Consider the following 12,173-nt stretch of genomic DNA (forward strand, 5'->3'; position numbering starts at 1 on the left):
CTCTATACAGATGTTAGGCAAGCCAGATCCAACTAACACAATGTCTCTTTTGGGCTTGTGCTGGGTTCAGCACGGCAGCATGTGGAGTTTCAAGTAAAGCACCTTTTGGTGGGTGTGGGGAGGTGAGTCGGTTAACATCTGCAAGTAGCCATGGTGGCTGAATCTAAAGTCATAACAATTAAAGGAAAATATTTGAAGGCTGACAATAGAATCATAGAATCAATGAGTCGGAAGGGACCTAGACAGATCATCTAGTCCAAACCCCTGCCACGGGCAGGAAGGAGCACTGGGGGTGGGCAGGGTCATAAGACCCCAGCCAGGTGCCTATCCAGCCTCCTCTTGAAGATTTCCAGGGAAGGCGAGAGCACCACCTCTCTGGGAAGCCTATTCCAGGCTCTGGCCACCCTTACAGTGAAGTAGTTCTTCCTATATCTAACCCAAGGTGATCCAAGGAGCTACAATCAGATGCGGCAAGGTAAAAAACACAAAAACATAAGCCGCAAACAATTTTCTAAAAGCTTTCCCCAATAATACCATCCGTACTACAACAGATGAATGATCTCCCAAGAGATGAAGAGGTACCATAAGTCTGGCAAATACGTTACAAGTGCTAAGATCACAGGAAACTAGACAAATATTTGCATTTGAAGCCCAGGTAGAAAGTGATGATTGGTCAGTCCCCTTCAAATACATGAACATTCACTAACCTACAAGGATTCTAGGCATGACAGTTGATTACATGAGAGGTACCCATAAAAAAGCAGCATTTAAAAAAGATTGATTTGAGTCATCACTGACTTGACAAATTCATAACGGGTAGGCAAATACAGGTGCAATTCAAGTCATGGATAGTTTCCTTCTCCTCCACTCACCAAACTGAAGGGTCCTCATTTATTTGTAATCTGTATTTAAAAAATGCCAATGTCAGTGAAAGCTGAACTTCAGTCACACAAGTATGTTACTTTTAGATTCTGCACAGGAAAGAAAATGCTTCTCATTCAATTGTATTTCCAGATTGGACAGATTAAGCTTTAAAATGCTTTTAAAAATGTCTCAAGAAAGAATCTGTCACTTGATCAGTTTTCATTCATGTGTTCTTTCAGCAAAATCCTTTTGGAAAGGTACAATGTTTCACAGCTGAGTTCAGACTATAATAAAAGCAGGTGAAAGCTTGCTTATGTTGCATCCCTCTATAGATTAGAGAGCCACTAGAATCAAGCTTACTAATAAAAAGCTGTGGTGATGACACTTCATGTAATATACCATAACATGAAAAAACCCACACCAAAAAATGCACCCCAAGTTTATGAACTTTCATATTTGTAAGGGAAGAACATTTGGGGAGTCCAAAGGCTGAGAACTACAGTGTGTGATCACAATCTGTAGCCTGTTTTACAGGAGGGTAAGAATCTACTTTAGTTCTGAATCTCTCACTACATAAAGTAGGAAGGAAAGGAGCTTGTTTTAAAGGTGTCCAGGAAAAGCAATATGATTAAGGAAGTTAACATTTTTAATTTGTTTAAATAAAAAGAATGAATGTTCCTAATGAGGAAGCTAAACCAGCTAGTCAAAAGGCAAACCTTGATGAATCAGCAGAGAAACAGGTGGTACAGGGTCACTTGGCATACTTAATCTCTAGTCAGAACAGGAAGTAGTAGATGGAAAGCCAAATAGCAGAGGTTAACTGATCAGCAAGGTGTTACCATTTCCATTTCTGTTCCTCTTCTTTCTTCTGTTTCTTTCTCTTGTTGTCTCCATCAGGAGCTTTCTTATCTTTGCTCTTGGCTTTCTTGACTTTAATGTCCTGCAATGGAATGGAGGAAAGATAGTCTGATTACAATAAAAAGCTACTGTATACTGCTCAGCAAATGTTAAAACAAACTAACAACCCCCACCCTTTCCTAGCTCTACACTAAATGCTTTTCCTGGGACATTATTTGAGCAAAAAAAACACAGATACATTTACACTGGCAGAAAGTTGATTTTGCCACGATGTTTTATTGTACATTAAAAAAGGCATTTACAAAGATCTGGAAAACTAAATGCATCAGCTAGGATTCCTGCAAAGAACATTTTCAAGCCATACCTTTGCGAGCAGATGTAAAACCTGGAGCTCCCCTTCCACCCAACAAGTAACGCAACATAAACTGAATTCTGTTGTCATCTTAGAATTCCCTATGTCAAGTCCCTTTCCAAATAAGGCATGCCCCAAGCTCCATCTATAATGGCTTTTGTAATGGCACTCTGCAGCTGCAATTATGCTCCATTCTCATTGTTACACCGCTATACCAGGTACTAAATAAATATTATGCATCTGAACTGTGTCACATCTATGCAATTTCCGGATGTTGCTAATAAAGCTCTGACATCCACTGAGAAATGTCTAACAACAGGAGGAGTATGAGCTGCCTGGATCAGATGGGAGACTTTTGTTAAGATGCCTCCAGGAAGAAAACTTTCTTAATGATCAATTTTAAAATGAGTGTTTATTTCCTTGAAATAAATTGGTGCCTTCCTGGAGATACAAGCTAGCTCACTCATGTAATTCAAAGATACTGTGAGAACCCCATCCTTGAACCCAGGAATTGCAACCTTCCTCTCCCACCTATCACCCACAGTTTACCTCCTCCTCCTCTTGTTTCCTCTTCTTCGATTTCTTGATGTCTTCCGTTTTGATTTTCTTGGGTTTGTACTCGACACTAGAGAAGAGAGAGACAAGTTGACCAAAAAAAACATAAGTCCCTTGGTCTAAAAATCATACCTACACATGGATCAGCAGAAGCTCATAACTGCTTCTGTTACCACATCTGTGTCCATTCTCCCCATCCTCCCAAACTTAGAGAGGGATTCACTGAATAGGGTGTTTTTTGCTGGAGGAGACTGCTCTGCCATCACTGTCCAGTCACAGCCCTTAAAATGAACTTCGGGGGATCAGTGACTGTGAGGGGAACAGCCCTCTGAACTTCACTGTGTCCAAGTGCAAGAATCTTTCTGGTACGAAAGAATACACATGCATTACTAGTTTTGCACTCAGAAAAATCCCAAGGTTGGAATACTTTACAAAAGAACTGGGGAAGGGGAGTGCCTTTTTTCTTTCTTTGTGACTATCTGAGATCTGGATATTGGGTCATGTATTCAAATTAATTCAAGAACTTCACTATCCAGTGTTAGTACATCATAATCTTTTCATCACAGGACACTACACTGGGAGGTCACTGAAATGCATCAGGTAGAACACAATGTGTGATCATACAGAAGAAAACTATTAATGTTATGCCCATCTCTGTCTTTTGGAAACAAAGAAGTACCACACACACAAGAACAGAGTTAAAGGCTACAGACTAAATAAATTGGCATAACTTGCAACATATTTAGGCCATTTTAAAGGGGAATTCATGCCAAGCATCTCGGGCAAAAAACTGGGCCGAGTCTGCATTATTTCCTCAGGCAGTCATTTCATCACCCGGGAGAAAATTACCGCAGCCACTTAGCTAGCATTAATGCCCCACTCAATCAGATTTATGTTTTCCATTCTTAAGTCTTGTCCCTTTTCTCTGCCTATCTTCTGATTTTATATTCACTGGTGCTGTAATGCTTAACAACACCTTCTGCTTCTTGCAGGATGCACAGAAGCACGTGTGCATACTCCAGCAAAACACACCCTAAAACACACTATACATTTACAAAATTTCACTTTTACTTTCTAATAAAGAAACTGGTCCCAGTTCCCTAGTCTTCCACCTTCCCTGCACCTTCTGAAATTCCCATGACCCCCCCCCCCTTCTCCAAATCCTTCTCTTCACCACAAAGGCAGCATATGCGAGTCGCTTACTCATCATCCTCTCGAGGTCTCTTTAAAGGTTTGAAGTCCTCTTTGGGAGAAGCATAAAAGCCATCATCATCCTGTTCTTCTTTAATACGTGGTGGACTAAGGGAAGAACAGAGGAGAATTGCTTTGTTTTAAACTACAAAACACTGGCTGAGAAATTTTGAGACCAGAACCAGTTCACTTTAATAAAGTAAACTATAAAAGAGATCATGCCTGCTGGGTCAGCAGCACAGAACTGTCACTCTCCCTACCTACAAACAATGTTAAGCAGATGCATTCTGCAGGCAGTGAGTATTTGCATTTCCCCAATAAAATATAAAAATAACAAACAAATGCAATAACACTACTATAGCATAAGGGGCATTATTTTATCAGTATGCATGTTAAATGCTTATTCACTTTTTAGTAAAACAAGACCAGATATCAACATTTGCAAATGTATTTTTAAAGGCAAAATATGGAAATCTAAGCAGTATTAATACTGATCAAACTCCAATGTCCACGTTTAAGTTTTTATTTTAAGAAGCCTTGGAAAAAATTAGGCAAGAAGAATAGTTTTTCCAACTGAAAACTGATTTCCAAACTATTCCCTGCAATTTTTGCAAATGTAATGGCTTACGCATGAGAACTAGAGGAAACCAATGATCAACAACAAAAGCTAAAACTTAATTAGTCTGTTTTGACTGTCCAAACTGGAGGAAATGCATCAACTAACCTTTGCAAACAGACACTATTAACATTAAATTAGGTTTAACATTTCCACTTATAATATTCCAAGGTCCTAGCAAAAGAAATAATTTTTAAATACGACTTTAAAGAGACTGTCCCTTTAACGAACTTACTATTTTTAAATGTCAACCTCGTGCTTCTAACAAAAGCACTTCACTTTTCCTTATAAAACAAACATGCTGCAGAATGCTTTAGGAATTGTATTTTGAAGCACTTAGCTGCAATTTGACTCAGGTGAAAGACACTCAAGAGTGACAATCTGGGCTTTCCTATTCATCAATTATTTCCTATTTTCTATAATTCTGTGATCCTCCAAAGATTTTGGTATCAAATTAGCTCAGTTTCCAAGTCAACACTCAGATTTTGTGATTGGGTGGAGTGGGAGAAGAGAAATCAAGCAACGTTCTGCTTTGTACATCACCATCAGCAAGAGACATTCTAGAATCTTATTTTAGCTGGCAATTGTGTTGATGAAGCAGAACAAGGCAGTTTGCTCTTTCACAGCTGTATAGCCTCTGCAGTGCTGGCAGATGTAACTCAGAAGACATAGGAAACCAATATATGCTGTTAGAAGGAGCCATTTTTATAGCACTGCTTCCTACCCATGAAGATCTGAGCCGTCAGCTTTCAGACATTTCCAACAGGGGTGGGAGAATAAGGGGGGCAGTATTAATTTGCCCTGGATAACTTACTCTCTTCTGGAGGCAGAAATCTGTCATCTGTCTTTTCTAGGCAATGTTACATGTTGGAACATCTCCAACCATTTTGCAACAATAGGAAATTAAGTGTCGAATATTTTAAAAAGGCAGGAATTGCATGACTGGAATAAACCTTGACCTGCTTTGTTCCTGAGAATATACATCCATCTCCCCGAGGCATATCTCAAATTATGATGTTTCCCCTGCATCTCAAGTCTTCTTTTGAGGACTTTAGATATTTCTGGAAGGACACATACCTCTGTCAAACTCGATAATGGAACATTTCAGCGAAAGAAAATAGCATGGGGACATAAAGTGACTTCCCTCTTTAGCCTGTCTTGGGTTCTCTGTGGCATGAAGCTGGGGAAAATCTTGGCAAATTGGCATGGGGACATAATGACTTACTATTTACACCAAGTGCTGCATTAGGAATCTGACAGGGTTAATATAAGCTGCAGTCTATAATGCCATAAATATCTAGCATTCACCACTGCATGTAATCATCCCACTTTCTACATTTCTAATACAGCGATTCCTAAAGGTGCCTAGAGAGGGCGCCTCTTTCCTCTGCCTTGAATTAAATGCAGCGTTTGCATTTTCAAATAAAGCTCCTCGAGAAAATGAAACGGAAAGACCCATGCACTGAGGGGGCACATTTAAAATAACTTTTGCACAACTTCAAACAGAGAAGATAGGCAGGTTCCTTCTCTTGACTTCCTTGAACTGCCCCAATTCCACTGTACCAAAAAGCAAGATTGGGAAGAAAAATAATTCTTGATGGCAGCATAAAGATAGGCAAAAATGTCTTCAGCTGTAGATAATTTGCTTCCCAAGCACATCTATTTAAATATACAGCAGGTGGCCAGACATCCCTCACAGAGAAATGCATGTGAAGCCATTAGCAAGGCACTGGATCAAACTCAGCAACTTCAAGCTACTAAGAACAGGTAGCACACAAACAGAAGGGAAATCCTTGTTTGTCAAAAAGTAAGAAAGTGTGTTAATTTTTTTTTTAAATAATAAATCAATAGAAGGGAGAAAAACCCAACTTTGTAGCATCTGGTACAGTATTTATGAAGTCCAGGTAGTTCTCTAAGGATTAGGAATTCAGCAGAGTGGAATAAGAGAAAGATATTCTCTGAAGATTTTGTTCAGCTTTAAACAACTGTCCTTTCTACCTGTTATTCCCTTACAAAGGAGGGTATCAAGCTGCAGTCCTTTGATGTCTCCCTCTCTCAGATAAGCAAGTAGTCATTCTCAAGCGCAACCCGAAGAAAACAACTCCATGATGGGAGTCAAATGTTTGTTGCAGTTATAGCCAGAGGGTTTTGGACCAACTTAACCTAATGTTTCCAGGAGTCTGCACTGTCCTGGATAGAACCCAACCTCCTGGATCAAAGTATCTGAGTATCCACTGTAGGTAACAATCCTGCATGCACAGGCCACATGCTCTCCCAGCACTTTCCTCATTACTGTTTTCTATTTAACTGGTTGCTTAACCAAAAATGTAGCTACATGGGCACATATCACACAAAGGGAAGATATCTCAAGCAACAGAATCCCTGCCTCTGAAAGCTGGCTGGGAGCTTACAAAACAAACCCAGGCTACAGGATTCTGGACCTGCTGTCTTACCTGGAGAATCCATTTTCCTTTTCCTTCTTTATTTTTACATCACCAGAAGATTTGCTCTGAAAGACAAAAAGGTAACTATTGGTCAGTAAGCACCACATCTTTGACCCACATGCCAATCAAAGAGAACAAAGATCCTGCAGCAGGAAACAAGTGCACTGCAAGCACTTGTGACTTAATGCCTTCAGTACCAACTGACATACTAGGAGCACAGAAAACACCCATATTTTGTTCAGGCGTTCCTTGTCCCTTTTAGCTGGGCAAGGCAAACGCGGCATCAGTGCAACATTTCCCATCTCTTACACTGGGTAACTGTCTCCTGTCCTTGCATAGGATGAAGCCAATATCTACTTGGTCTTTTCTTATATTTGAGAACTAGGGATTAAACTCAGCAAGAGTTCTCACTGCAACTATAATAGGAAAGATTTACATCAAGTGGGCATAGCATCCACTTGATTTCAGTAGTAGGATGCCTATTTATACTGGCTGAGGACACGGCTCTGAACCTACTGAGCCACAAAAATCTAAGGACCAATCCTAAATGGGAGTGAGTTCTTGGTCCTATACTAAACACTTAAAAGTAAATGCCAGAAGCAGCCTTTCTGCTTTCATGTAGCACAACAGCTGAAAACCAACCCCCCTACAACCTCACATAAAAGAAAGCCCCAGACCTTTTCTTCCTTCCGTTTCTCCTTGTCTTTATCTTTGTGTTTGTCTTTGTGTTTCTCTGAGCTGCCATCTTTGTGTTTAGTTTTCTCCTTCTCTTTGTGTTTCTTCTCCGAGGAATCTTTGTGCTCGCTGCAAGATAAGAGAGTCAGTTCAGAGAGGGGACATCAAGAGTTTTGACCAGTGTGAACAATTTACAATGTTCACCGAGTCCCTGAAGCTTTGCCGCTTACAATCACTTGAAATAAATGATCTTTTTAATAGGAAGATCCGACAAAACAGTCAGCTGTACGTCAGGCCGGTTCTTCAGAAGGGAAGGAAGAGAAAAAGAACTTGTGGTAAAAATCAAGCTGTCAAGCACTTCTAATCAGGGAACCAGAGCCCATGTGGGGATGCCAAGGAAATTCACCTTGTGCACTGCTTATTGAGGTTGAACACTTTCACAGGAACCCCCACTGTTCTTGTTTGCTTCATTTCCCAATTAGCTCTGAATAGGCACAACTGAAATAAAATGGAAAACCAGGTCCCACTCCTCAGTGGATAATGCCCTGTTTTGATAGTTCTTTCATCCAAGGAACTAAACCCCCTTATGACTGGCATGTATGGTTACTCCCAAACAGCTGGGGGAGCCAAGGAAGGGAGATTAAATGACTGTGCCTAGGGTTAAACGAACATGAACAGAAAGGCTAGGGGTAAACTCAGCAGCACCTATTCCTAATCCGTTCTTCCAGTAGCTAGCACTGCTCCCCAATCAAAACTGCTGTACGGTTTGACACAACTGATCCTGCTCCTAAGAAGGTCAAAACTCAAACAAGTAAAGACAGGGATGAACTGACAAAACACTAGTGGAGGCTTAGCCAATGCCATTATATCACTTCAGATCAGATTAAACAAGTCCCGACTATGGACTTAACAGTTACCAACCTAGTGCCCAAAAAATCTGGAGTCAGACTGCAAGAAACCAACAATCCTTTTAAATTTTCTCCTTCTGGTTTCTAAGCCTAATAGATCCAGATCATGTTGTCAAACATTTTGTTGCAACCACAAGGGCTAGAAGGTTATTTTTATTTTTTCAACTGAAAACTGAGACACTGAAAGAATTACTTTACCCCTTGCACTGAAGCTTCACAAGAACAGACTATTGTGAGACTAGCGATAAAAATCTCAAGAACCTGAGACAGATTCACATCAGTGTTCAGGAAGCCAGGCAATAAGTCTGTCAGTTGAACACACCTCAGGTGCCCATTTACAGGACCTTCAGGCACTCCTTTAAAAATCATATATCACTCATTCCAAGGTAGTAACATGGTGGAAACTAGGTTCTCTTTTCTTCTGAGAATAGTGAAATAAATGCTTTTCCCTTTCTGACCCCAAGTATAGGCCCAATTCCATCAGTAATTTTTATTCCATCAGAACTTTTTATTACATGCTATCTTTCCCCACTATTATCCTTTGAAATATTTCCCACCACTCCTTGAGTGGAAGCTGTTTAATACAAAGCTTTATTAGAAGCATGCCGCCCATTTCAGCCGTTTTACACTCAGATGCAAGGAATGAAACTTTGCACGACAGAACAGTGGAAAATTAAAAATTTACGACAACATGGGAGGAACTTTTTCAAACTGCAAACTCTCCAATGCTTTCACTTCTATCTAAAGGAATAGGAGCACGCAGGGACGGGCCTGAAAAAGGTTGACAAGTTATCCAGCATCCAGAAAGCATGCACGAGATGAAGAGGAAGGTAACTGAAATTACAGTGTGCAGATCTGTTTGTACCTCTAGGACTTCAGAGAAAAATTTGACTTGGACACTGCTTGAGATCCTTATTCTATATCCATGCAAGTCTTGTAACGTATATGCTTGAAGACTTAAACCAGGGCCTGGCAACCTTTTGCCCTATGGGGCAGGGCTTGCGACCCAACTCTGCACTGCAGGCTACAAATTTCCACCTCCTATGGTGCACAAATCACCTGTACTTACCCTCACTGCCAAACCTTGTCCTCTCTGCAGCAAGGGTAAGCATAGGCATGAGAGGCAAACTGGGAGAACAGCAGAGGGGATGGGCAGCCTGGTACATCCATGTATATGACCTAGTCCCATGCTGCCCCAGAGCAGGCTGGAACTTCATAAGCCGGATCCAGCCTGTGGACTATAGGTTGCAGATCCCTCATCTAGAGACTCAAGCTCAAAGTAGCATAGTACAACATACACCCATTTCCCTTGATGCAAACAGTTGAGGAAAATCTCATTAGGATCTGAATGGATTTTGAACTTAGCATGGCACAGAACAGTGAAAAATCAAAAGGATCTCCTGCTGGTGGCTCAAATTATAAAAATAAAAAACCTACTAAGCAAGGTGATCTCTTCTAACTTGCACATAAATCAGTTTCCATTTAACTCTTTGGAGACAGAGAGTGGAGACTAGACTAGTGGAATAACAAAGTAATGCTTACTGGTGAAGTAAGTGGCACTCTAGAAATGCTTTTTGGTGGACATGTCACACCACAATCAGTCTGCTTGTGAAGATTTAAAAACTGCATACTACTCTTACCTAGCAGTTTACATTATGGACACTGTGTGAACAAGACAGCCAGTACATACAGAAGCCGACACTGGATTGAGAAATCAGTTGGATGCCTGCTATTGTTATACTCATTTTTTACCTCAGATAAGATTTCCCAGCTTTAGTATCCTGTCCCCGCTCCCCATGAAGCTCAAAGACTCTGGCATTCATTCTGCATTGTTGCAACTTGCTGACAGTCCCTCTGAAAGCAGAGGATCTGCTTGTGTTATTAATCAAAGCCTTGAACTCACAAAAGCCTGGAAATTCTTACTTAATATCTCACTGTTACGTTTGTACGGATATTAGGTGCCTTATTTGCCAAGAGATTAAAGCTTTACAACCACACACCACAGATAACTCAAAACAGGAATAAATACAAAATAGGCCAACCCCCCATCCCCTTTTTTTAAATGTTGGATGCATTAAGTAATTTCCATTTTCTAAGCTTGATGACTTTCCTAAACCTAAGGAGCTAGACAGAGAAATCACCCTTTACTGCCCCAAAAGGGGCACTTTGGGGGATGTCGGCCAAGTTTCAGAAAGAGAAACTCCACTGACTACTACATTTTTGAGAAGAATATGGCACAAGAAATGATCAAATCACTGGAAACCCTACAGAACAAAACTGAAAAAAGATGAGCTAAGGGTTCTCACTTTGTTAATTAGCTTATGATATTATAGTTAGGGATGACTAAATAACTCAGAAGAGCTCAGATATTGCAACAAGTGCCTTGTAGATTTAGAGCCTACGTGGCTGGACATACTAGCCAGGTGAGAAAAGTAACTTAGCCGCTTCTTTTACACAGCAGGGCTCAAATCTGAACATTTGTTTGCAAGTCTCTATCGTTTGTCCTGACCAGAATATTTGCATAGTTTCTCCCTTCTTCCCCCTTTTCTGGAGTCCTACCTGAAAACATGCATACAAAATACTAGAAGTGGCTTCCATAGCAGCTCAGTGGCTTTGACAAAGTGAGTTTAGCTCTGGGAAGTATGCAAGTGCTGCCAAGACAAATTTCACAAGCAAGGAAGGACAGGAGATTTAAAAGGACAACATCCCGCTTCTTTTGAATGTCACCCTAGCAGCCATTCCTGCAGGCCTCATTTTCTGACATGCTGAGCAGAGCACAGCTTTCCACCTGTGGTAAGCTGTGCCCAAAGACTCTTGTAAGGCAACAGAAAAAGCTGAGGCATTGTTCTTCAAAAATAAAATTCAGTGTCCACTCGTGAAAATGTTTAAGTACCTTACCCAAAGCCAAAAGTTATACCAGACTACGAGCCAAGAACAGAAGTCTGGGCTCCTGTCTACCAGTCTGAGTTCTTATCCAAAGGCTACCCCCTTCCTCCTCTTGCTTTTTTTGGCAAGAAGTCACACTTATCACCTCCCAGGACCCTTAATGGTAGACTCTCACTGCTGTTCAGAGTCTAAACTGGCATGAGGTAGCTCGGAGAATGCAAGATACATATGGGATACTGGCCCATAAAGCCTATTCCAAAATATCAAATGGTGAGGTCTGAGGTCCTCCACCCTCTCGCTATAAAGCTGAAAGAAATGACCCAGAGTCCTTCTGTTTTATTTTTGTTTTTTAAACCCACCTGCTACCTCCCCTGAGGAAATAGATTATTTCCCCCATTCTTAAGCACTTTTCTTGACATACCTAACCATCTTCTGGATATCAGAACACAGCTCTGATTTAAAAGACAGACAAAGGAGTCTGAAACTGGATATACTGAATAGCAGAGACAATCATGCCATCATCCTGCCTCCCTGGAAAGGCCTGATCTCTGTCTGTACCCATGAGCAAAGCCTACAATAGACAGCTTCAGCCAGTTGTCTTGGCAACAGCAGGGTTTCCTCCCCCCGGCCCTTCCACCCATGTAATTCCTCCAAATATATCCATTTCAGTCAGGAAACAAAATTGCTTTGCCCCATCAGCTCCCGCAGGCCACCCAGGCTCAACCGCAGCTACTGGCCCCGCTCTCCCCAAGTCAAAGCGAAAGGTGTTTGTTGTGGGAGACTCCATCCTGCGGGGCACTGAGGGGGCAATCTGCCGCCCCGAG

General features: G+C 41.2%; 1 protein-coding gene across 1 annotated transcript in view; it reads right to left on the minus strand.

Annotated features, from left to right (window-relative positions):
* The window catches only part of TOP1 (topoisomerase (DNA) I), a 46,163-nt gene that overhangs the window by 25,701 nt on the left and 8,289 nt on the right, over positions 1-12,173 (minus strand). The window contains exons 2-6 of the mRNA XM_019539652.1: positions 7,558-7,684; positions 6,890-6,964; positions 3,833-3,928; positions 2,624-2,699; positions 1,704-1,804 (exon numbers count right to left, since the gene is read on the minus strand). Coding sequence (XP_019395197.1) covers positions 1,704-1,804; positions 2,624-2,699; positions 3,833-3,928; positions 6,890-6,964; positions 7,558-7,625 — 416 coding nt within the window. The 5' untranslated portion in view covers positions 7,626-7,684. The remainder of the gene's footprint in view (positions 1-1,703; positions 1,805-2,623; positions 2,700-3,832; positions 3,929-6,889; positions 6,965-7,557; positions 7,685-12,173) is intronic.

This window comes from Crocodylus porosus, unplaced genomic scaffold (genome assembly GCF_001723895.1).
Source record: "Crocodylus porosus isolate Cpor-Errol unplaced genomic scaffold, CroPor_comp1, whole genome shotgun sequence".
Classification (NCBI taxonomy): domain Eukaryota; kingdom Metazoa; phylum Chordata; order Crocodylia; family Crocodylidae; genus Crocodylus; species Crocodylus porosus.